The sequence below is a fragment of the Dendrobates tinctorius genome, unplaced genomic scaffold (assembly GCF_039654945.1).
Source record: "Dendrobates tinctorius isolate UK_male_01 unplaced genomic scaffold, ASM3965494v1 ptg000326l, whole genome shotgun sequence".
NCBI lineage: Eukaryota > Metazoa > Chordata > Amphibia > Anura > Dendrobatidae > Dendrobates > Dendrobates tinctorius.
In genome coordinates this window covers 11,025,674-11,052,309 of record NW_027361993.1, presented here as the reverse complement: position 1 = coordinate 11,052,309, position 26,636 = coordinate 11,025,674, and the positions used below count along the sequence as shown (strand labels likewise).

General features: G+C 49.2%; 1 protein-coding gene across 1 annotated transcript; it reads right to left on the bottom strand.

Annotated features, from left to right (window-relative positions):
- Positions 1-323: 323 nt before the first annotated feature.
- NOL9 (nucleolar protein 9) lies at positions 324-26,325 on the bottom strand. Its single transcript, XM_073561748.1, has 12 exons — positions 25,964-26,325; positions 21,140-21,359; positions 20,635-20,765; positions 19,920-20,055; positions 17,911-18,007; positions 17,710-17,807; positions 8,786-8,947; positions 8,413-8,701; positions 8,066-8,177; positions 5,534-5,711; positions 2,236-2,369; positions 324-2,137 (listed from the first exon to the last, which is right to left on the bottom strand). The coding sequence occupies exons 1-12, from the start codon at positions 26,186-26,188 to the stop codon at positions 2,027-2,029; spliced, it is 1,893 nt and encodes a 630-aa protein (XP_073417849.1). The 5' UTR covers positions 26,189-26,325; the 3' UTR covers positions 324-2,026.
- Between the last annotated feature and the right edge of the window lie 311 nt (positions 26,326-26,636).

The window sequence follows — 26,636 nt, the reverse complement described above, 5'->3', positions numbered from 1 at the left end:
CCTCCCTGCCGATGCTTCCCTAAACCTCCGGTACACTGTGATCGCAGTGTGCCAGGGGTTAACGTGTCGGGGGCGGTCCGTGACCGCCCCTGACACATAGTGCCGGGTGTCAGCTGTGATAATCAGCTGACACCCGGCCGTGATCAGCGGCGCTCACCCCCTGAGCTGATCGCTATGACGTACTATCCCGTCCATGGGCATAGGGTCCCGGGTCCCATGGATGGGATAGTACGTCAGATGGCAGAGAAGGGTTAAAATAAAGACAGGTTATAATGGTATTTTATAGGACAAACAACCCGGTGACAAAATAAAGAACACGTTGGTATTTTTCTTAACAAATCTTTACTGCAAAACTTCGGACGCTGGAAAAGCTCGGTCTTTGCAATTTATAAAATATTTACATAATATACAAGTCGACTAAAAATCAAAGCGAGAGCAGATAAACACCGCTAATCCCACAGAGTGCCCTATTAAATTACCATTAATGACAGGATTAAAAAAAACAACTTTGATAGAAAATATTTACATGAGGACGGCTGCTGCCATTTATCTAGTGGAAAGCTAAAAAAAAATTAAGATAGCAGCTTGTAACGAGGATGTCTCCTCCAAATACTTGTATTTCTTCTAAAGGGACCGAATGCTACCATTCCTCTAGTCAACTGGGCGAGACCCTACGCAGCCTGACAAGATCAGTACTGATTATGACCAGCCGTCTAACTGGAAGTGCAGGTAGAAAATGAAGTTATATCCTCCCTGCAGCCGAATGCTTTCAGTCATCAGGGCAGCACCCGCATTGTAATCACTCCGCCAGCTGCTTGACTGACATCCTACTCTGCAAGACAATGTGAGTAAAGTGGTGGGTGTGATTAATGCACGCTCACTGTACTGAGCGCTCACTGTTCACGGCCCCGATACCTGAAAGCAAGCAGTCGCAGGAAGGATAGGACTTAATTTTCTACATGAAGCTGCACTTCCAGGTAGACCGTTGTTCATGTTTAAAATAGTGTTTACCTGCAGATTATCTCTAGGGCTGCAACTAAATACAATTTGCTTTTTTTTTTTACTTAAAGGCAGGTGCAGACAGCAGTACATTATTTTATTGCCAATTACGCAAATGATACTCTGATGAGAGTTTGATCAGTGTCCTCAGAGTGTGATCTGATTCCATTAGATTAGAAGATGGAGAAAACAATGACTCCATCTTCTCTTTTTGTGTCAGTGCATGGAAATCGGACTGCACTCCGATGTCATCCAAGTGCAGTCCGATGGTTTCCAAGCACTTGACTTGCATCGCCGTGTGTGATCAGGTAATCAGATCAATCTCGGGCATGCACCAAGGTTTTTCCTTGGATAGACAGTGCCAGAGGAAAAATCTGACATTTGAACGGCCCAATTAACCAACATTGGTCCGGGGGCCTGTGGATGTTTTGACCAATAATACAGCTGTATGCACCTACCCATAAAGGGAATCTATCACCTAATTTTTGGCCTATGAGATGCAGCCACCACCATCAGGGGCTTATCTACAGCATTCTGTAATGCTGTAGATAAGCCCCCCATGTAACGATGGGTCCAGTGCCTCCCATCTTCTAGCGATGACGTCCTCCTCCTTACTTCTGCCGTGGCTCATGCGCAGGCGTACTTTATCTGCCCTGTTGAGGGCAGAGCAGAGTACTGCAGTGCACAGGCGCCAGGAAAGGTCAGAGAGGTTCAGCGCCTTCGCACTGCAGTATTTTACTCTGCCCTCAACAAGGCAGATGAAGCACGCCTGCGCCGATGCCGCAACAGGCAGCAAGGAAGAGGACGTCATCGCTAGAAGATTGGAGGCGCTGGACTGGACCGCGACACCCATCGGACCGGACCTCCGGGTGAGTATAATCTAACTCGTTTTTCTTCTTTCAGGTTACATCGAGGGCTTATCGACAGCATTACAGAATGCTGTAGATAAGCCCCTGATGGCGGTGGCCGCATCTCATAGGCCAAAAATTAAGTGACAGATTCACTTTAAAGTAACAAAATAAGCTTCTTATCGATGTTCCGGTCTTTTCAGACGTTTGTTAATTTTTATTTTTCCAGATCCGTATATAGAGAAGTCGTATTCTGTGGTTACATAGGGGAGCTCACCCTGCACTCCAGGCTGTAAAAAAGAAAAACAAACAATGTAAACATACAGAATATCTACTATATCCTTCCACCTATTATGGAGGTGCCACTTGTCTCGCAAGGTGCTCGTACCTGATTCTTGAAGATGCTGTGTGGTACAGATATGTTGCCTATGAGAAAACAATTGACCAGTCGAAGAGTTTCAGGTGGCAAAGGGGTCAGAATGTGGTAGAGCTTTTCTGTGATATTAACCCCTCGAATAATACCTGGTGATAAAAAACAGCACATTGGTATAAACAATGTCAAGGGGAACAGAAGGCATAAAGGTAATCTATATACATCAGACAGGACATTAAAGCCCAAGTCTAATATAGTGCAGGTCCTTCTTGTGCTGCCAAAAATAGCTGTTGATGCCACCAGTCCTCTGAAGGTGTCGCGTGGCGTTTGATGTTACCCAGACGTTAGCACTAGGTCCTTTATAGTCCTGTGCTGTGACCTGCAGGCTCCATGGATTGAATTGGTTTTACCGAAACATCCTGGAGAATCAGTTGAGTTTTGTCATGTTCCTTCAAACCATTCCTAAGCTATATTTGCAGAGCGCAGTACTCTGCTGGGACAGACAATGTCATCAGGGAATATTGTTACCGTGAATGTGCCGCATAAACGTCAGGACCCAAAATTTCTCAGAAAACTGGAAGCATCAATTGAAACAATTTTGTCTTATGCCTATAGGGTAACTTCTCTCACCAGGTAAGCCGCACATGTACAGTGGGGGGGGGGGAAGTATTTCGTCTGCCACCAATTGTGCAAGTTCTCCCATTTAAAAAGATGAGAGAGGCCTGTAATTGACATCATAGACCACAACTATGAGAGTCAAAATGAGAAAACAAATCCAGAAAATCACCTTGTCTGATTTGGCAAGATTCATGTTGCAATTTATGGTGGAAAATAAGTATTTGGTCATTAACAAAAGTTCATCTCAATATTTTATTATATATTCTTTGTTGGCAATGACAGAGGTCAAACGTTTTCTGCAAGTCTTCGCAAGGTTGGCACACACTTTTGGTGGCATGTTGGCTCATTCCTCCATGCAGATCTCCTCTAGAGCAGTGATGTTTTGGGTCTGTCACTGAGCAACACGGACTTTCAAATCCTTCCAAAGGTTTTCTATGGGGTTGAGATCTGGAGACTGGCTAGGCTACTCCAGGACCTTCATATGCTTCTTACGAAGCCACTCCTTTGTTGTCCTGGCGGTGTGCTTGGGATCATTATCATGCTGAAAGACCCATCCAAGTTTCATCTTCAATGCCCTTGCTGATGGATGGAGGTTTGCACTCAAAATCTCACGATACATGGCCCCATGCATTCTTTCATGTACACAGATCAGTCGTCTTGGTCCCTTTGCAGAGAAACAGCCCCAAAGCATGATGCTGCCACCCCCGTGCTTCACAGTAGGCATGGTGTTCTTTGGATGCAACTCAGCATTCTGTCTCCTCCAAACACGACGAGTTTTGTTTCTACCAAACAGTTCTACTTTGGTTTCATCAGACCATATGACATTCTTCCAATACTCTTCTAGATAATCCAAATGCTCTCTAGCAAACTTCAGACAGGCCCGGACATGAACTGGCTTAAGCAGGGTGACACATCTGGCACTGCAGGATCTGAGTCCCTGCCCTGGCGGTGTAGTGTGTTACTGATGGTAGCCTTTGTTACGGTGGTCCCAGCTCTATGCAAGTCATTCACTTGGTCCCCCCGTGTGGTTCTGAGATTTTTGCTCACCGTTCTTGTGATCATTTTGACCCCACGGGGTGAGATCTTGCGTGGAGCCCCAGATCGAGGGAGATTATCAGTGGTCTTCCATTTTCTTATTATTGCTCCCACAGTTGATTTCATTACACCAAGCTGCTTGCCTACTGCAGATTTAGTCTTCCCAGCCTGGTGCAGGGCTACAATTTTGTTTCTAGCTCTTTGGTCTTTACCATAGTGGAGTTTGGAGTGTGACTGTTTGAGGTTGTAGACAGGTGTCTTTTATACTGATAACAAGTTCAAACAGGAGCCATTACTACAGGTAATAAGTAGAGGACAGAGGAGCCTCTAAAGAAGTTACAGGTCTGTGAGAGCCGGAAATCTTGCATGTTTTTAGGTGACCAAATACTTATTTTCAAACAATAATTTGCAAAACAAATCTTGCCAAATCAGACAAGGTGATTTTCTGAATTTGTTTTCTCATTTTGACTCTCATAGTTGTGGTCTACCTATGATGTCAACTACAGGCCTCTCATCTTTTTAAGTGGGAGAACTTGCACATTTGGTGGCTGACTAAATACTTTTTTCCCCTCACTGTGCACCTGGCCATCCATGAACTCTTCAGACCTATCCACCTTCTTCCACTGCTCAATGATCAGATTCCAAGGAGCACAATTTTAGATTTTTTTAATTAATTGTCAGTATGGACATTCTGTAGCCTCGCACCAGACAGGGGGCAACCTTCACTTCCCATGTGCAGTGCATCAATGAACCTTGAAGAACAGGGTTCTTGGTTTTCCCTCCTTGGACCCCTTTTGATAGGTGCTAGTGATAAGCAGTAAACGTGCTCTGATAAGGTGTTATCTGAGCATGCTCGGCTGCTAAACGAGGGATCTTTGGAGTGCTTGAAGAATATGTTCGAGTCCCTGTGGCTGCATGTCTCGCTGCTGTTCAACAGCCACAACACATATATGGATTGCTTAACAAACAGGACATCCCTGCATGTGTTGCGGCTCGAACATATATTTTGATCACACAGAAGACACTCGGTTAGCACCATAGCATGTCCGGATAACACCTTATCCGGGCATGTTCACTCATCACTAAAAGGTACCAACAGGTATTGTGTTTTGGAAAGGCTCCGACTCGTCAGAATTTGGCCCTTGCCTATTTTTCCTGCTTTCAATGCATCAAATTCAACAACGGACTGATCACTTGCTGCTGAATATTTCCCACCCACTGACAGCTGGCAGTATAAGATCATGTCATTAACCTCGTCTCACTGCAGCCCCAAATTTTGTTTCTTCTGCCCCTTCAAGAGCCTTAACTTTTTTTTTTCGTTCAGTTGACATAGCACTACGAGCGCTTGTTTTTTTTAAGGAGGATCTGTAGCTTTGAATTATACCATTTATCTTAACATAGTGTACTGAAAAATGGCAAACACAATCCCATGTGTGATGAAACTGTCAGTGGGGAAATAGAGACTTTTCTAACACCAGACCGTGACCGGAGTAACATCTCTGGAGAGGCGCACGCCAATGAGAAGATGACGTGCACCTCTTAATGAATTCGGTGCATCATGTTGGGGCTGATCAATAATTCCTTATCATACAGTGAAGATGCAGACAATTATAGGCCACTGATAGAGTTTGGATGAGACAAAATATACAGAATATCTTACCAAACCCTAAACAGTCACAGATCGGAGTTTGAGTCAATAAAACGGGGCCGCTGTCCTTACTGCTGATATCATCCAGAATATGGCAGAGGCCGACCCAGCTGGCATTCACCGAATACATAATGTGAGACGGAGTTACGTCTGCATGGATCACACGCAGAGCCACCGCATTAAAAGGTATCTACGAAAAAAACAAATAAATATATGAGCCAAAAATGTAAAGTTAGGGTTATAAAATAGCGACAGAGCAATGTTAGTAGCATATAGAGTGACATGTGAGGACAGCCGGGAGCTCATACTTCAGTCAGTTTATACTAAACCTTAACATTGGAATTCTATATTGTGCTGCTTCTCTATTGTTCCTACTGGAAGTGAATGCAAAATAAATAAATAGAATGGACAACTGGGTGCTACCATTTCCCTTGTCAATATTCACACACTGTATTGACCAGGAAAATGTAATGCTCCACTGTTACTATAGTCATATTTCCAGGAGGAACAACAGAGGTGGATTTCAAAGCGCACTACTTAAATACTAAACATGGAACAAGCGTCTGTGAGTCCACATGTTAAGGGCGAGTAAGAAGCATGTAGAAATTTTTTGGGAGAATGAGGTGTATAGCCAATGCACTGATTTAAACTCTTTAGACCAACTCCCAATAGTTTTTGAAGTTACACCATTAACAATTAGCCTGTGTCCCTCCAATACGTGCAAATCGCAGACCAAAATGTGCGCTTCTACACATGCAAATCCAGAAAACAACTTACTCCCTGGGATTTTACACCGAGGACTATTATCCCACTTAAGTTATGCTTGTTGCATTCTAGATTTTTTTCTGTTTTGCATCAGACTTATGGTGACTCCGATCTAATCCTGTACGTACACAATGCAAAATCAATAGGAAAAACGTTTAAAAAGGGGTTGTCCACTGTACCTTTATTTTTCACTGATGTATTGGTTACAAGATTTTATGGCACTTACTAACCCGTTCATGCCGCAGACAGTTTTATTATTTTAGTGGTTAAAAAAAAAAAAAAAAATGTAAAAAAATTGTTGGGTCACCATTTTTTGAGACCCGCTACACTTTTTTTGGATGATTGAGCAGTGTGACCGCTTATTGTTTGCGGGATAAGGCAACATTTTTATTAATACCATCTTGAGATAGATGATATCTTGATCACTTGTTAGTGTTTTGCTTTTTTTTTTTGTGGAATTGCAGGAACAAAAAAAAAAAATACAGCTTAATTTTGGAGTTCTTGATTCCCCCCCCTCATTTATGGTGTTTATCCATTGTTTATTTCACAGACTTTTTTGAACACAGAAATACCACATGTGTATTTAAAAAAAAAAGTTTCAAAGGAGCTCCATAATGACAAGCACGTGGTTCTTCAGCAGACACCCAGATGTCATAGCAGTCCATCAGCGACCCATGATCACGTCATGAGAGCACCGATGGATACATGGAATGACGTGCAACTATGCCAGTGCTTGTCATTTGTTGCTGTCCAAGCTTGACTGCTCCATGATTGTTAGAGGCAGGTCCTAGCTGATCTGACAGGTATGGCGCGCGCTCACATATGTGCGGCGGATGTCATGAAGGGGCAAATAGATCTTTATTTAAACTAATCTGTTGGGGACACGATTTGATGCCATTTACGAACACGTAAACACACATTTGTAAGAGCCACAAAATCAATGTCTCCAACACATTTGCTAAGAATAAGTGGCAACCCCTTTAATCCTTGAAGATGCAAAATTGACAGGATGCAGATTTTATAAACGCAAAAGGAAAAAAAAAAAGTGCAGATAAAACGCTGCAAATACTTAAAGTATAAACAAGCCATTAAAGGGGTTATCCATTAATCGGACAAAGTCCTGTTAAGTCCCATCTTTCCTCCTAGTAAAATAATAACACTTATACTCCCCTCCGGTGTCGGCACTGGCTGTCTCATAGAAGCCATAGCATTTTTTTAAGTGACACGATCCCTGAGGCCAATCAGCGATGGCTTCACCCTCTTCTCCTTCGGACATATCACATACATCCGGAGGAAATTAAAGAGCTGCAGCAGCTCTCAGTTCCTCCAAATGTTTGCAATACTTCCAAAGGAGAAGAACGTGAAGCCATAGTGGATTTGCTGCAAGTATCACGTGATATAAAAAATGCTATGGCTTCCGGGGAGAGCCAGTGTCGACACCAGAGGGGAGTATAAGTGTTAATACTTTAGAAGTGGGAAACATAAGGATTTAGCAGGGGCTGAGTAGCGGAGAACCCCTTTAAGGTATTAGAAGAGCTTAACACCTACTGACAATGCTGATCCTCACAAATGTGGGTGCGAAGCTGCAGTTCAGCCATCATTAGAAAAAAAAATCCTTTTATTCAGCATCATATAATCCGGTATCTCAACAATTACAAGGACATTTTCTTCCTGAAGGTTCTGCTTCCTTTCGAGAGAGTGACTGACTGATTTTGTGTCATCTCTCAGATCCAGTTAATGCCGAGAGTATAAGAATTTTATGACCGGCCAGAAACTCACCTCATAGGGTAACAGCCCGTTCAATGGGATTATCTGGTCTGGATCAAACTGCTGTAATTTACTTAGGTATCCCAACATCGCCAGGTCACGCAGGACCCAGCTATGGCAAGTCCTAGTTGAAAGAAGAAAGTCATAAAACATTAGTGCTTGGATGCAGAACGTTGCACAAAGTGTGCAAAATGTTGTTGGTGCCAGATTAGATCCCAATTTGGAACCATCAGAATATGTGGGGATGGGTCGTTTCCTCGTGTGCTTTGGTGGCACCCTATTGTGCTGGGGGAGAGAGATCAACAGAAACCTAATGGTCCCAGAGGAGTAATTTGTGGCCCCTAGCGTGGCCAGCTTACATCTTGTCAGTATCTCCGGCTCCTTTAAAGGTGCTCTTGATCTGTATGAGATTATGCCCTTCGGATGTTCTGGACTGGTGCTGGGCGTTGTAGTCCAGTTCCTCTAAATCTAAGTAGTCCATGCTTTGGTTCCTGCACTGTGCCTGAGCTTTCGTCATAAAGCCCGAGGAGTTCCTGATGTAGTCGGGCGTCAGTGTCTCCATCACGTTTTTGTCATCGATGGTCATCTGGACTATATGACTTGGAGAAAGGAGATGTATGAGGTCAATCAGGAGCAGCAATCCAAATCCTAAAATAGAAAGCAGAAATGGAGATATGATAAGACAGTATACCCATGTGCCGCAAGTACGGACGAGAAACGGAGGACGCTGACCTTTAACCCATCCCATGGTATTAATGATGAGCGGCTGGTCTTGCTTATAACCCGTAATAACGTATTTCACCGACTCGATAAACCGCTCCATGTCCTGCTCACAGCTGGGCTCGCCAAAGTAAGCTATTTTCTGAGGGTCCCGCTGCTGAGTGAATGGAGGTCCTAATACCAAAAAGAGGTAACTGGTAAATGAGAACCAACGACAAACGGAGGCAGCCAAGGGCAACATGTCAGAAGTGCTCACAGCGTGCGGCTCATAAATAATGTGTTATTACAGGAGAGGTTGCTTCCTAGACACTACTGGTGACCCTGTCACTCAGCAGAACCAAGGGTTAATAGATCTTTTCATTACAAGAAAAATAGTAATGAGGCAGTGAATGATTACACAAATTGTGCAGAAGCAAGATTCGATATTAATGGCTGCATCATTAGAGAGGTCGGTCACAAATTTTTAAGCAAAAAAAATCTGGTAAAAGACAGTACCTGTTGCCACTCTACAGCTCCCGTCATCCTAACCTGTCGAAGCATGATGGGAGTTGTAGTTTTGCAACATGAGCAGGGCCACATTAAATGGAGGCCCTGCAGTAGAATTTAAAAAAAGGACGCTCATACAAATTGTGATGACAGACCCTAATCCTCCCCCAACAACAAGCCAGGTAAGCTACATTCTGACTATAAGATGCACCCCCATTTTCAGCTGAAATTTTTTTGGGAAAAAAATGTGTCTTATAGTTCGAAAAGAGGGATTTTTGGTACTCACTGTAAAATGAGTGTATGCTGCTGTCGCTAGGAGTTGGATACTAAGCAAAAAATAGGGATTTTTGTGTACTCACCGTAAAATCCTTTTCTCCGAGCCAATCATTGGGGGACACAGACAGTGGGTGTTATGCTGCTGGCCACTAGGAGGACACTAAGTAAACCAGAAAAAAGTTAGCTCCTCCCCTGCAGTATACACCCTCTCGCTGGCTGAGATTTCTCCAGTTTGGTGAAAAAAGCAGTAGGAGCATAAACAGTCAATAATAACCATAACCAAGTCAAATACTAAGAATGCTACAGTGAGCCAATAGGCTAAACAGGGTGTGTGCTGTGTCCCCCAATGAGTGGCTCGGAGAAAAGGATTTTACGGTGAGTACACAAAAATCCCTATTTCTCCTACGCCTCATTGGGGGACACAGACAGTGGGACATCCTAAAACAGTCCTTGGGTGGGGAGCTTACATCTGCTAATACCCCATGTACCACTGAGTCAACACTGAGGTACTGCAGGCTAGATCAAATCACAGCCTTGCGGACAGGCATGAGAATGAATTTGGTATCTTTTGTAAAAAAGTATGCAGACTGGACCAAGTCGCAGCCTTGCAGACCTTTTGCCGAGGCCTGGTGCCGAATGGCCGAAGAGGCACCCACTGACCGGGTAGAGTGCGTCTTAATCCCCACTGGGACAGGCGCGTTCCTGATACGGTAGGACTCATGAATCGCCAAGCGAATCCACCTGGCTAGCGTTTCTTTTGACACAGCTAGACCCTTCCTATGCCCCTCTGGAAGCATGGACAGGGCATCTGATTTATGGAAGGGAGCTGTCCGCGAGATGTACCGTCTCAGAGCCCTAACCACATCCAGGGTGTGGAAGGAGTTCTCAATGCGATGGACTGGCGCCGGACAAAAAGAAACGCAAAACAATTTCCTCGTTGAGATGGAAAGAGGAGACTACCTTGGGCAGGAAGGACAGTGACGTCCTGAGAACTACCTTTTGCTGATGAAAATTCAGGGACGTAGAACGGCAGGACAGGGCTGCCAATTCTAAAACTCGTCTGATTGACGTAATTGCCACTAGAAAGACCACCTTCCAAGAGAGGACAGACAGTGACACATCCTGCAGTGGTTCGAAAGGCGCCTCCTGTAAGGCCCCGAGAACCAGGTTAAGGTCCCATGATTCCAATGGCCTTCTATAAGGAGGCGCCACATCGGAAACTCTCTGAATGAATTTCTTGACCTGAAGTTTGGTGGCAATTTTGCTTTGGAAAAGCACGAACAAAGCCGAAATTTGGCCCTTGAGCGAGCTAAGCGCGAGGCCTGATTTTAATCCAGATTGAAGGAATTCCAATATGGCCGGAATGGAAAAAACACCAGAGATCGACCATGATCCTTGCACCATGAAAAGAAGGTTTTCCAGGTGCGGTGATAAATGAACATGGACACAGGCTTCCTAGCACTAATCATGGTGAAATCACGTCGTGAGAGAACCCAGCCTGTGCTAAAATCCAGGATTCAACGGCCACGCCGTCAAAGACAGGGCCCCGGAGTTCTGGTGGTAAATCGGGCCCTGCAAGCGTAAATCCATGCGATCCGGAAGTCGCCAGGGGACATCGGCAACTAGTTGTATTAGTTCTGCATACCATGCTCAGCACGGCCAATCTGGCGCCACTAGGATCACTGGTACTTCCTCTGCTCTGATCTTCTTGATGACCCTCGGAAACAAGGGAAAAGGAGGGAAGATGTACGGGAGCCGGAACCGGTGCCATGGCAGAACTAGGGTGTCCGCTCCGAAGGCGTAAGGATCGGGCAATGAACCGAGGAACCTTGTTGTTTAGTCTTGAGGCCCTGAGATCCACATCCGGAGTCCCCCAACGATGACAAATGTGCTTAAAGACTTCTGGATGAAGAGACCACTTCCCCGAGGCAATGCCTTGGCGACTGAGAAAATCTGCTGCCCAGTTTTCTACGCTCGGCCAATGGAGGATGTGACTCAGTTCGTGCACGGCCATCCTGCTCTGGGTACCTCCCTGGCGGTTGATATACGCTACAGCCGTGGCGTTGTCGGATTGGATCCTGATGGGATGACCTGCGAGGAGATGGTGGAAACTCCGTAGAGCTAATCTGATCGCTCGTATCTCCAAAATGTTGATGGGGAGACGTGACTCTCGGGTTGACCAATGACCCTGTGCCGCGTGGCGACGAAAGACTGCACCCCAGCCAAGGAGACTTGCGTCAGTGGTTACTACCAACCATCTTACTGGGAGAAAAGATCTCCTTTGATTCAGGGAGGACCTCAGTGTCCACCACCTGAGAGCTTGCCTGACCCACAGGGACAGAGGGATCCGACGGTCCAGGGAGAACGGGTTCTTGTCCCAAGCTAACAGCAACGCGTGTTGTAAGGGACGGAGGTGGAACTGTGCAAATGGAACAGCTTCCATCGCTGCCACCATCTTCCGATAACTCTCATGCTGAAACGAATGGAGTGAGAAACCAGTCAGGAAAAAGTCCGATATCTTTCCTAAAAGGGAAATCTGCTGAGCCGGTTTTGGGAAAGACTTTTCGAAGATTATCTTCCACCCCAGGCGAGAAAGTGTATTTACTGTTATCCATGGATTCCTCGCAGGCTGGAAGGGACAGACCCTTGATGAGGAGGTCGTCCAGATACGAAAACACCACCACTCCCGAGAGTGGAGAATGGCTATGACAGCCGCCTTGACCATGGTAAAGACCCTGGGGGCGGTGGCGAGTCCGAAGGGCAAGGAAACGAACTGGAAGTGTTCCTCGTGAATTGCAAAACGCAGGAACTGCTGGTGGGACGGGCATGAAGGTAATCGTCCTTGATGTCGATGGGTGCTAGGAACTCTCCTTTTTCCATGGAAGCGACAACTGATCGGAGAGATTCCATTCGGAATCGCCGTACCTTGACAAACTGATTTAACAGTTTGAGATCCAGAATGGGTTGCATCGTCCCGTCTTTTTTTTTGGAACCACAAAAAAGGTTTGAATATAATCCCCTGAACCTTTCGTGATGAGGGCCGGAATGATGACTCTGACCCTTAGCAGAGCCTGAACAGCCCAAAGGAAGGCTCTTGTCTTTTTCTTGGAGGGAGAGGAAAGGAAAAACTGAGTTGGAGGGGGAGAAGAAAATTCTCTCTCGTATCCGGAGGACACCAGCTCCCTGACCCACTTGTCACTGGGTAGATCTGAGATCTGGCTCCCCTAGATCCAGAAGCCCTAGGCCTGGGTTTCCAAGAGCGATTAGGTCTGTATGAGACCTGGGAGCCTCTGTCTCCAAGCGGAGACCGACCTGATCCGGAAGAGAAGGTAGACGAGGAACAACCGGAATTGTTGAGAAGATCAAAAACGCATCGGCTGTTGGTTGCGAAACGGCCAAACAGCCCCTTTTGTTGAGGAAGGAATTTACTTTTCCCCCAGTAGTATCAGAAATGAGCTGGTCCAGTTTCTCTCCAAAAAGATGACCCGTTTGAAAGGGAAGAGAAGTCAATGATCTTTTAGGTGTGGCATCCGCCCGCCAGCAGCGGAGCCATAGGGCTCTTCTAATGGAGATCGCATTAGCGGCAGTTTGAGCCGCGCAATTGGCGGTATCAAAAGAAGCGTCTACTACAAAGTTAGCTGTGAGAATTATCTGCCTGGCGACAGTGGTTGCCTCCGGTGGAAGATTGGTGCCCTGGAAGGAAGTAATCAAAACTTCTGCCCAAGCGGCCATTGCCTTAGTGACCCAAATTGCCGCGAAAGATGGAAAACAACGCTGCTCCTGAAGCTTCAAAAAGCTGAACGGTCAAGGTAGTCAATTTGACAATCGGAGGGGTTTCTGACTGAGGAACCCTCAGAAACAGATAGGAACGTTTAGAAGCAAGACGCAATAAAGGAGGGTCCACCGGAGGGGACTGTAACCAATCCTACATTAGGTCTGGATGAAAAGGGTATTTAGCCTGAGTAAGCTTTTGTCCTGTGAACGACTCATGTGGCCAATCCCTATGTTTCTGGACGGAAGGTAAATAACCTGCGCACATGCTAGGTTTTCTTAAATGAGTTAGGGAGTGCTGGAGCGGGAATATTTTCATCATTCAACTTCAGAATCCTGTTGACTGATTTTATAAGAGAATCAAGCGAATCTTGATCAGTTGGGGGATTCTGAGGGGCAGACATGTCAGATTCGAATTGAGAATCGTGCTCGCTGTGAACCTCAGGAGAGGGCGAGCGAGAGACAGGAGTCGCCGATGCTGAGGCACGAACGTGACTAGGGGACGCGACATGGGTCTGCTTTCTAGAGACCTGCCCATCCCTTGGACGAGTATGGCCCCTGCTGGTGGACGGTTCCTCGGGAGGTAAGGACGCTTTCTGACTTAAAGAGTCCTCCAGGAAGGAGAATATAGCCTGGGTCAGAGACTCCACTGACCGTGACAGGGTCGCAGCCCACTCAGGAGTACTAAATGCAGGAGGCCCGTCAGCAGTGGCAGCGAGGGACATTGGAGCGCAGGTCAGGGCGCAGTCCGGGTCGCAGTCCGTGCATAACGGATTAGTTTGTGCACTGGGTAAGGCAGACTTGCAAGTGGTACACGGTAAAACACACAGTGTGCTTCTTAACAGCCCGTTTAGCCTCCTTAGATTGAGGCATAGTGCTCCTGAAAGGGTTAACGGCAGTCTGTCTGCAACTGCAGGGAATGTGCCGGGAAGGGGTTAAGCTTTAATCTGAGGGCAGATGCAGCTTACTCTTGGTCCTGTGCTGTGTCCCCCGGGAGGAAAAAATGGTGGCCCTGTGGTGTCGCCCGGTATCCGGCTGTTCAGAGCAAGCATAGCGCTCTTGAAAGGGTTAACGGCAGCTTAAGACACGGCCCCCGAGATTAGCAATTGCGCGTCTCGTAAGTAATGAGAGGCGCCAAGAGGAGGAGGAGGGGGCGGCGACGTTAGCGCCGGCGGCCGTAATCAAATTGCGGCCTAGTAGGCCGGAAAAGCCGGGGACTAAATTTTTGGCCTACCCGCGGTTGGCGCCGGGGGTGGGGTGGCGCTAGTGGGCTGCGCCATTCAAATTGCGGCTACAAATTGGACTGCATTCTTGGCCTACCTGAGCGCCGAGAGCGGGGGGGGGGGGGTCGGTGCTTCTCCCGGGGGACAGGACCCGACCCCATACCTCCACTCCAGTGCTCAGGCAAGTCGTCGCTGTCCGGGGTCTTCCAGCTGTCTCATCCTCCGGGCGATGTAGCAGAGCTGGAGGAGGTCTTAAAGGGGTATTGCTCAATCGATCCACCCTGTGGTAGGGGGATGGAGAGATCTGGGGCTGATTCAGGGCATCCGTAAAAGCCCTGCTCTTCTCCATGCACTCCTGTGCTACGTCCTGTTGTGCTTGCCCTCATATCTGTGGAGTACCGAGGGAACCATCGTCAGAGGAATCAGCCCCATTCGTCGCAGGTAAGTGTACGGGGAGGTATACTCCGCGTGCTTGCCTGTTGTTGGTTCGGGGGAGAGCTGGCAGTAGAAAGGAACCGTTGCCCCCTTCACTCCGTTAATTAAAAAATAAAAATTTACAGAAAATTCAAAAATAAAATAAAAACGGTGGGGTTTGAAACCAGACCCAAGTGCCTCCTACAGACCCTAAGCAAAGAACTGGAGAAATCTCAGCCAGCGAGAGGGTGTATACTGCAGGGGAGGAGCTAACTTTTTTTCTGGTTTACTTAGTGTCCTCCTAGTGGCCAGCAGCATAACACCCACTGTCTGTGTGTCCCCCAATGAGGCGTAGGAGAAAAGAAAATAGCTCCTCCTCAGCAGTATACACCCACCGACAGGCACAAAGTACCTCAGTTGGTGTTAAAGCAGTAGGAGATGCAACAACAAAACTCAACATATGTACCAACCCAACAAAGGCACATAGGCCCAATAAAGGTAAAAACAGTTAGGGAGGGAGCTGTGTCAATGAAGGCTCCAAGAAAGTGAGGGGTACCATACATACCACAAAAGGGGGGTGAGGGGTACCATGCATACCACAAAGGGGGGTGAGGGGTACCATGCATACCACAAAAGGGGGGGTGAGGGAACCATGCATACCACGAAAGGGGGGGGTGAGGGGAACCATGCATACCAGCAAAGGGGGGGTGAGGGGTGACGGGACCATGCATACCAGCAAAGGGGGGTGAGGGGTACTATGCATACCACGAAAGGGGGGGGGGTGAGAGGACCATGCATACCACGAAAGGGGGGTGAGAGGACCATGCATACCATGAAAGGGGGGTGAGAGGACCATGCATACCATGAAAGGGGGGTGAGAGGACCATGCATACCATGAAAGGGGGGTGAGAGGACCATGCATACCATGAAAGGGGGGTGAGAGGACCATGCATACCATGAAAGGGGGGTGGCAGGACCATGCATACCATGAAAGGGGGGTGGCAGGACCATGCATACCATGAAAGTGGGGGTGAGGGGACCATGCATACCACGAGAGAGGGGTGAGGGGACCATGCATACCACGAAAGGGGGGTGAGCGGTACCATGCATATCACGAAAGGGGGGGTGAGGCGACCATGCATACCACGAAAGGGGGGTGAGGGGACCATGCATACCAGCAAAGGGGGGGGGTGACGGGACCATGCATACCAGCAAAGGGGGGGGTGACGGGTACCATGCACACCACGAAAGGGGGGTGAGGGGTACCATGCATACCACGAAAGGGGGGTGAGGGGTACCATGCATACCACGAAAGGGGGGTGAGGGGTACCATGCATACCACGAAAGGGGGGTGAGGGGTACCATGCATACCAGCAAAGGGGGGGTTGACGGGACCATACATACCAGCAAAGGGGGGGTTGACGGGACCATGCATACCAGGAAAGGGGGGTGAGGGGGACCATGCATACCAGGAAAGGGGGGTGAGGGGGACCATGCATAACAGGAAAGGGGGGTGAGGGGGACCATGCATAACAGGAAAGGGGGGTGAGGGGGACCATGCATAACAGGAAAGGGGGGTGAGGGGGACCATGCATAACAGGAAAGGGGGGTGAGGGGGACCATGCATACCAGGAAAGGGGGGTGAGGGGGACCATGCATACCAGGAAAGGGGGGTGAGGGGGACCATGCATACCAGGAAAGGGGGGTGAGGGGGACCATGCATACCAGGAAAGGGGGGGTGACGAGACCATGCATACCAGCAAAGGGGGGGGGTGAGACGACCATGCATACCAGGATTGGGGGGTGAGTGGTAGCATGCATATCAGGATTGGGGGTGAGAGGACCATACATACCAGGATTGGGGGGTGCATTACTATTAAATCTTCATAAAGAAACTACATACATATTCTAAAATACGCGAAGCGTTAGAATCGGGCCACCATCTAGTATATATCTTTGAACATAAAGCACACAGCCATGTAATCCTCATGGGATAACATTTCTGATGGTATGGTTCATACTAAACAGCTCTGCACTGAACATATCTCATCCTGAGTCCAGTGGCAGCAGCTTTACACCACTTCATTCATCCTTCAGTATTGTGCTTGGTGATGTAAGGCTTGTGTGCAGCTTCTCAGTCATGAAGCTCCCGGCGGGGGCGCAGCGTTCGTGATGATGTTAATACCAGAGAAGGTCTGGACTCTGGAGTTATAGAGTCATGAGAGCATTGGTGACTTTTTTGCACTCTGTGACCCTGTTCTGTAACATTATGTGGAATCCACTTCGTGGCCGAGTTGCTGCGGTTCCTTCAACTTCTCAATAATATCACTGACAGGTGATGGGGGAAGATTTAGGAGGAAGAAATGTCATGGACGGACTTGATACACGCGTGGTTTCCATTACAGGACTGTACTGGTATCAGTAAGTTCTGTACCACCAGCCGTTCTGTCACATGTTTCGTCAGATGGCATAGTGGGGAGCAAAGGGCTTGATATTATACATTGGGGGGTGAGGAGCCGAATGTTATACACTGGAAATGGCTGAGCAAGGTGCCAAATCCAGACGTTATACATTGGGGGAGTGAGGGGACTGAATGATAAACCTGAATACAATGATTAAGACCTGTGCCCCAATAGATGTTCAGGGCAAGTCCAGATCAGAGCCCTTGGGTTAGAATTAGGATGGCGCACATGCTGATATAGACGTGTTGGGTCAGTTGTCCTCATAATTTTGGCCATGGAGTGCTGTGTATTCACAGATACATACCCAGAACTGGCTTAGTGACGCTTGTCAATGAGATACAACCAGGAGGAGTGAATTCAGTCTGGCCCAGGTCACAATCTAGGTAGTCAATACATGGGATGCTGAAAGATACAGAAGATAAAAGGATGAGTGAGGTCTAGATGCAGATGTTGATCGGGTCGGCCACTTGTAGTCTGTAGTAAAGTTAATAAAATATCTACTCACTGCTGTAGTAGCTGGTTGATGAGATATCTGGTGAACGTTGATTTTCCGACGTTTTTGGGGCCACACACCAAAATAATAGGGCAGCCGCTGTCTGCCTCTAAAAAGAAGACACCCTGAATATAACCAACCAGCAAGAAGATGACATTAGTGTCTGCAAGACATCCAGTATTTGGAGACTCGTTCTTCATCTGTCCACAGCAAGTGATCCGATGTACGCCAGGGTAACCTGCCACTCTCCTGTTGCATACAACACCGAGCATGCTGGGGGTTGTAGTTCACAACAACTGGAGTATCTTATCATAGAAATCTGCTTCCCCCCCCCCAGACTGACCTTCCATTCTAAAGTCACAGGTAAAATCTGCATTCAGCGAGTACAGTCATGGCCAAAAGTTTTGAGAATGACACAAATATTATATTTTCACATGATCTGCTGCCCTCTGGTTTTTATGTGTGTTTGTCAGATGTTTTTATCACATACAGAAATATAATTGCAATCATATTATGAGTAACAAAAGGTTATATTGACAGTTAGAATGAGTTAATGCAGCAAGTCAATATTTGCAGTGTTGACCCTTCTTCTTCAGGACCTCAGCAATTCTCCCTGGCATGCTCTCAATCAACTTCTGGATCAAATCCTGACTGATAGCAGTCCATTCTTGCAAAATCAATGCTTTTATTTTATCTGAATTTGAAGGTTTTTGTTTGTCCACCCGTCTCTTGATGATTGACCACAAGTTCTCAATGGGATTAAGATCTGGGGAGTTTCCAGGCCATGGTCCCAAAATCTCTATGTTTTGTTACCTGAGCCATTTAGTTATCACCTTTGCTTTATGGCAAGGTGCTCCATCATGTTGAAAAAGGCATTGCTGATCACCAAACTGCTCTTGGACGGTTGGGAGAAGTTGCTCTTGGAGGACATTCTGGTACCATTCTTTATTCATGGCTGTGTTTTTAGGCAAAACTGAGAGAGAGCCCATTCCCTTGGCTGAGAAGCAACCCCACACATGAATGGTTTCAGGATGCTTGACAGTTGGCATGAGACAAGGCTGGTGGTAGTGCTCACCTGGTCTTCTCCGAATAAGCCGTTTTCCAGATGTCCCAATCAAAAAGGGGATTCATCAGAGAAAATGACTTTACCCCAGTCCTCAGCAGTCCACTCCCTGTAACTCTTGCAGAATATCAGTCTGTCCATGATGTTTTTCCTGGAGAGAAGTGGCTTCTTTGCTGCCCTCCTTGAGACCAGGCCTTGCTCCAAGAGTCTCCGCCTCACAGTGCGTGCAGATGCACTCACACCTGCCTGCTGCCATTCCTGAGCAAGCTCAGCACTGCTGGTAGCCCGATCCCACAGCTGAAACACTTTTAAGAGACGGTCCTGGCGCTTGCTGGTCTTTCTTGGGCGCCCTGGAGCCTTTTTGGCAACAAGGGCACCTCTCTCCTTGAAGTTCTTGATGATGCGATAGATTGTTGACTGAGGTGCAATCTTTCTAGCTGCGATACTCTTCCCTGTTAGGCCATTTTTGTGCAGTGCAATGATGACTGCACATGTTTCTTTAGAGATAACCATGGTTAACAGAAGAGAAACAATGATGCCAAGCACCAGCCTCCTTTTAAAGTGTCCAGTGGTGTCATTCTTACTTAATCATGACAGATTGATCTCCAGCCCTGTCCTCATCAACACCCACACCTGTGTTAATGGAGCAATCACTGAAACGATGTTAGCTGGTCCTTTTAAGGCAGGGCTGCAATGATGTTGAAATGTGTTTTGGGGGATAAAGTTCATTTTCTAGGCAAATATTGACTTTGCAAGTAATTGCTGTTAAGCTGATCACTCTTTATAACATTCTGGAGTATATGCAAATTGCCATTAGAAAAAATGAAGCAGTAGACTTTGTAAAAATGAATATTTGTGTCATTCTCAAAACTTTTGGCCATGACTGTACAGATGTGTCCATTACGGAGATATCTAAAAGGCGAGAAAAAGTGATGTTTTGTCACCACACAGGACATACCGAGACAGGCGCTGACCACCTGCTGGGCTGCTGATGTCATGGCCTCTGACATAGTGACGGCGCTCTCTGGATCACAGCTGTAAACGCCAATAGATTGTAGAACAGGATCCATCACCGAGGACAACTGTTTATTTTTCTGAAAAGCAAGGAAAGTTTTTCTAAGATGCTTTCTTACAGGATCAGTAAAGCGGCCCAATCATACTGAAAGGAGAGCGACAAATCTACTTAGAAGTCACTGAGGCAAGGCAGGAGAAAGCGGGGACCCCAGTCATTGCCAGGGATCACCGGTGGTCTTCTCCCCAATGACCACCTGTGGATTACGGCTCAGATTATTATATCCGTAAGCCATGCGGACCGGAACATCATAGACGCGGCTCAGAAAGAATCAATAAGACTTATCAGAAGACCACAAAAGAGTGAATGGGGTCAGAGACACCACCCATACCCCCTTATACAACACTGACTCAGTGACAGTAGTGGGTCCAATCACCAGAAAAGGGTGGCAGGTGCAAAGATGGTGATGAGGTTAAATACAAATTGACATGTTTGTCCCTCCGTTACTCCTCCTGAACAGATGTCATACATTGTACCACTGTCGGTGGGACGTATCCATGCAGAGTTTGACACTTACTCAACGGTAACACTCAGGTGCTGACTTCTGCCAACATTTCGAGGAGGAATAAAAAGGAAATGCAATGTTACTAGAACTACGTACCTCTTCTGCGCCAAAGAAGCCGGCATATTCCGGGTGACTCAAGATGTAGTTGACTGCTACGTCCTCCAAGCGTTCCAGCAGCAGGATCGAGCAGGAGGATTTGAAGTTTTTCATTACTGCCCTTCTGCAATCTGCAACAAGTGAGGTGGTCTGCATTACAATGGCGACTTTACAGGGCTGCCACTACTTCCATAAATGATCCCAACATGGTGCACATGTATGTCAGCTCTCATGCAGGCACAACAGATGTGACTCTGCCATCAGAAGCCTGGCATTGACTGACACCAACATTATCGCCCAGGATTAGAGAAACCTCTGATAATGCTTATAAGGCGCAGAGGTCCCCTATGTGCAGTCTAGCAACCCCCATAAGAAAAACAAGGCCTCCGACAACTACAGAAGTTATGTCTGACAGATGCCACGTATTAGTGGTGCCCAATCCGCAAGTTTTCTGGTACAGTATCAATATTAAGATGCCACTGATCGCGGAGGAGTCACTTCTTACCCAAGGACAGATATCCACGGAGCAGCATCCGGGCCTCCATTCGACTCGCCTTACGCATTTTATTCTTCTTCTTCAGCTTCAGTCCTTCGATTGCCAGGGGCGCATGAGTTTTTGGTGAAAACAGCTCATAAGGCATCTCGCTGGAGTTGATTGTTAAGCCCAGCACTTTCACGCTGCCGTACAAACAGGTCAGGACACATTTACCTATGAAAGCCAATTTCTGGGGGGAAAAAAAAATGCAATAATAAGTTTTCATATTGACAAAATGTGCAAAAAAAACTATAGAAAAATAAAAAAAAAAATCTAAATAAAACACAAAGGAACCCCAAATCTCCTTTTAATCTTACAAAATCCTTCATTACTGGAATTTAGAAGGAAAATTCTAAACAATCAGTACTGAGGCATCTGGATGTACACATATGGTAAAATTAACACTGTATGCAAGGTGAATGGAAAAAAAAGGTAAAAAAAACTTTATGTTGTGCATGAGGTTTGCGACTTTTGGCGGTTTTGCACCAATTCCAGCCGCCTCTTCCAAAGGAAACGGTGCTTGGGTAGGATGGAGCATGGTGAAGCCCAGGGATGTGGAGTCGGTAAGCCAAACCTGCGACTCCGACTCCTCAATTTCCCTTACACCGACTCCGACTCCCACATATATTGCTTATATTTAAGTGAAAAATTTATTGTAGTACAATGTGAACCTCAGACATTTAATCATTTTTATGATCCAATAATCAAGATATTTAGATAGAACAGAATATATATTGGTGTACTACCCGGTTTTCATTCTTTTTGGTACAGATACGATATGGATAGACAGATATGGATAAATGGATAGATAGAGCAGATTTCTAATCTGCTTTTGCTATTGAAAACATTATCTATGAGCTCAAAAACCTTTCAGGTGATGCAGTTTTTTAAAAAGATGATCAGCTTTTGCAGCTGAAAAACGTATCCTCAAAAAACACAGGAAAAACGCTGTGTGTGAATGTAGCCTTAGATCATGAATATAACAGCCATTTATAGGACATTTCATAACTTTCCCAAACTCCTATGAAAAAATATTCAGCACATCCTGCATTGAATTACTGTACCCAATTTATTATATATTTTAGGAGTCGGAGTCGGTCCATTTTATACCGACTCCAACTCCGACTCCACCAAAATGAGCTCCGACTCCACGACTCCGACTCCACAGCCCTGGTGAAGCCCACCTGGAAAATAGGTGCATCAAAATCTATGCCACTTTAATGGAGTGAATTATGGCAGAAATATACCACAGATCTCTGGCAGAGGTGTACGGCAATGGTGAGATGTGCCCGATTCATTGCATGACCTGGACTTCAGGATGAATTTGCATGAATACTATAGTGCCGACTTCATTAAACGGAATCTGGCACCAGGTTTTTGCCACCAAATCTGAGAGGAGCATGATATAGAGATAGAGACCCTGATTCCAGCGATGTGTCACTAAAGGTACCGTCACACATAGCGACTCACCAGCCATCCCGACAACCATATCAACGTGTCAGGATCACTGGTGAGTCGCTATGTGATCGCTGGTGAGCTGTCAAACAGACAGCTTCAGCAGCGATCAGCACAGCGACGCCGAGCACCCAGCATCAGCGCGCTAGTAACTAAGGTACACATCGGGGGTTTCTAAGTGACGCACGTCCCTTAGATACCCGATGTGCACGTTAGTTACCAGCTAATCGCTGGTCTACCGCCTGTCACACGCAGTGATGCGTGCTGGCCAGCCGGAGACCAGCGATCAAAGAAAAGTCCTGGGCTTTCCTACAGCGATCAGCGATACCGGCAGGGGGGATGATCGCTGTCACACATAGAGATGTCGCTGGTGAGTTCACTGTTGTGTCACAAAACTTGTGACTCAGCAGCGATCTCGCTAGCGAGATCGCTATGTGTGACGGGGCCCTTACTGGGCTGCTTGTTGTAGTTTTGATAATCAGCTGATAAAACTGTGATCTTATCAGTAGAGGACAGGTAACCTTGCAGTCATGTAGTCCTCCATATTCATGAGCTCTGTATAACCCCGCCCTCACCACTGATTGACAGCTTTTTGCCTACGCACAGTGTACACAGAAAGCAGCCAATCAGTGGTGTGGGCAAGGTTATACAGAGCTCAGCATTCAGAGAACTGGTAGATCTGCAGCAGACCTGACGAGAACTGATTAACTGCTTGGAAGCAGAGATCTTGGAAATGGAGACTGTGCAAGGTGCAGACGTTTCTGACCTTGCACACAGGAGCCCGTCCCGCTCTGCCCCACCATCCCTGCACACTGGAGCCCGTCCCGCACTGCCCCACCATCCCTGCACACAGGAGCCCGTCCCGCACTGCCCCACCATCCCTGCACACAGGAGCCCGTCCCGCTCTGCCCCACCATCCCTGCACACAGGAGCCCGTCCCGCTCTGCCCCACCATCCCTGCACACAGGAGCCCGTCCCGCTCTGCCCCACCATCCCTGCACACAGGAGCCCGTCCCGCTCTGCCCCACCATCCCTGCACACAGGAGCCCGTCCCGCTCTGCCCCACCATCCCTGCACACAGGAGCCCGTCCCGCTCTGCCCCACCATCCCTGCACACAGGAGCCCGTCCCGCTCTGCCCCACCATCCCTGCACACAGGAGCCCGTCCCGCTCTGCCCCACCATCCCTGCACACAGGAGCCCGTCCCGCTCTGCCCCACCATCCCTGCACACAGGAGCCCGTCCCGCTCTGCCCCAACATCCCTGCACACAGGAGCCCGTCCCGCTCTGCCCCAACATCCCTGCACACAGGAGCCCGTCCCGCTCTGCCCCACCATCCCTGCACACAGGAGCCCGTCCCGCTCTGCCCCACCATCCCTGCACACAGGAGCCCGTCCCGCTCTGCCCCACCATCCCTGCACACAGGAGCCCGTCCCGCTCTGCCCCACCATCCCTGCACACAGGAGCCCGTCCCGCTCTGCCCCACCATCCCTGCACACAGGAGCCCGTCCCGCTCTGCCCCACCATCCCTGCACACAGGAGCCCGTCCCGCTCTGCCCCACCATCCCTGCACACAGGAGCCCGTCCCGCTCTGCCCCACCATCCCTGCACACAGGAGCCCGTCCCGCTCTGCCCCACCATCCCTGCACACAGGAGCCCGTCCCGCTCTGCCCCACCATCCCTGCACACAGGAGCCCGTCCCGCTCTGCCCCACCATCCCTGCACACAGGAGCCCGTCCCGCTCTGCCCCACCATCCCTGCACACAGGAGCCCGTCCCGCTCTGCCCCACCATCCCTGCACACAGGAGCCCGTCCCGCTCTGCCCCACCATCCCTGCACACAGGAGCCCGTCCCGCTCTGCCCCACCATCCCTGCACACAGGAGCCCGTCTCGCTCTGCCCCACCATCCCTGCACACAGGAGCCCGTCTCGCTCTGCCCCATCATCCCTGCACACAGCAGCCCATCCCGCTCTGCCCCATCATCCCTGCACACAGGAGCCCGTCCCGCTCTGCCCCATCCCTGCACACAGGAGCCCGTCCCTCCCTGCCCCATCCCTGCACACAGGTGCCCGTCCCGCTCTGCCCCATCATCCCTGCACACAGGTGCCCGTCCCGCTCTGCCCCATCATCCCTGCACACAGGAGCCCGTCCCGCTCTGCCCCATCATCCCTGCACACAGGAGCCCGTCCCGCTCTGCCCCATCCCTGCACACAGGAGCCCGTCCCGCTCTGCCCCATCCCTGCACACAGGAGCCCATCCCGCTCTGCCCCATCATCCCTGCACACAGGAGCCCATGCACACAGGAGCCCATCCCGCTCTGCCCCATCATCCCTGCACACAGGAGCCCATGCACACAGGAGCCCATCCCGCTCTGCCCCATCATCCCTGCACACAGGAGCCCATCCCGCTCTGCCCCATCATCCCTGCACACAGGAGCCCATCCCGCTCTGCCCCATCATCCCTGCACACAGGAGCCCATCCCGCTCTGCCCCATCATCCCTGCACACAGGAGCCCATCCCGCTGTGCCCCATCCCTGCACACAGGAGCCCGTCCCGCTGTGCCCCATCCCTGCACACAGGAGCCCGTCCCGCTCTGCCCCATCCCTGCACACAGGAGCCCGTCCCGCTCTGCCCCATCCCTGCACACAGGAGCCCGTCCCGCTCTGCCCCATCCCTGCACACAGGAGCCCGTCCCGCTCTGCCCCATCCCTGCACACAGGAGCCCGTCCCGCTCTGCCCCATCCCTGCACACAGGAGCCCGTCCCGCTCTGCCCCATCCCTGCACACAGGAGCCCGTCCCGCTCTGCCCCATCCCTGCACACAGGAGCCCGTCCCGCTCTGCCCCATCATCCCTGCACACAGGAGCCCGTCCCGCTCTGCCCCACCATCCCTGCACACAGGAGCCCGTCCCGCTCTGCCCCACCATCCCTGCACACAGGAGCCCGTCCCGCTCTGCCCCACCATCCCTGCACACAGGAGCCCGTCCCGCTCTGCCCCACCATCCCTGCACACAGGAGCCCGTCCCGCTCTTCCCCATCCCTGCACACAGGAGCCCGTCCCGCTCTGCCCCATCCCTGCACACAGGAGCCCGTCCCGCTCTGCCCCATCCCTGCACACAGGAGCCCGTCCCGCTCTGCCCCATCCCTGCACACAGGAGCCCGTCCCGCTCTGCCCCATCATCCCTGCACACAGGAGCCCGTCCCGCTCTGCCCCATCCCTGCACACAGGAGCCCGTCCCGCTCTGCCCCATCATCCCTGCACACAGGAGCCCGTCCCGCTCTGCCCCATCCCTGCACACAGGAGCCCGTTCTGCCCTGCCCACTACTACACGCGGGACTGACCTCTCCGGGCTGCAGCATAGTCACACACACGCCCTCCTCCACCAGCAGCGCGCCGCGGCTCCTCGTCTCCTCACTGGGGGCGCCGGAGCGGGACGTGTGCGGCTCAGAGCTGGCGGCCAGCTTACAGCGCACAGCCAGGGCATTCCTGCTTTTAACGGACCCGCTCTTCCCTGGCCGGATCTTGAAGGAAGGCCCCGGGCGGGCAGTGACCGGCCGCTGCTTCATAGCAGAGATTCACTGTGTTCGGACTAGAGGAGCAGCGGCGCCGCTAGAGCGGGTAGGAATGGTGCTGGAGAAAGGGACAATCATAAATATCCCTGGGTGATATGACTATTGATGGACTAGGGCTAGGCACAGCGTCGATAACCCAGGGGTAAGACTATTTGTCCCCTACCCTCTGACGTCTCTAGGCTCCGCCTACCAGTGAGTGGCAGATGAGGAGGAGGGACTGTAGTGCGCAGCAGCAACCTCTAGTGTCTGCTGGTGGTAAGTGCCAGAGCGCAGCTCAGAACAAGGACTTTTTTGGGAGGGTGATTACTCACTTTAGCTTTGTGACAGTATTTAAAGGGAATCTGTCACCCCATTTTTCGCCTATCAGCTGCCGGCACCGCCATCAGGGGCTTATCTACAGCATTCTGTTGTGCTGTAGATAAGCCCCCCATGTAACCTGAAA

Excerpts from the sequence above, each read along its gene's own strand:
- NOL9 (XM_073561748.1), bottom strand. The coding sequence starts at position 26,188 with ATGAAGCAGCGGCCGGTCACTGCCCGCCCGGGGCCTTCCTTCAAGATC. Across the intron at positions 20,056-20,634 it reads GCTTCTTTGGCGCAGAAGAG|AAAAATAAACAGTTGTCCTC; the intron begins GTACGTAGTTCT and ends CTTGCTTTTCAG. Across the intron at positions 8,178-8,412 it reads GCCGGAGATACTGACAAGAT|GACTTGCCATAGCTGGGTCC; the intron begins GTAAGCTGGCCA and ends TCTTTCAACTAG.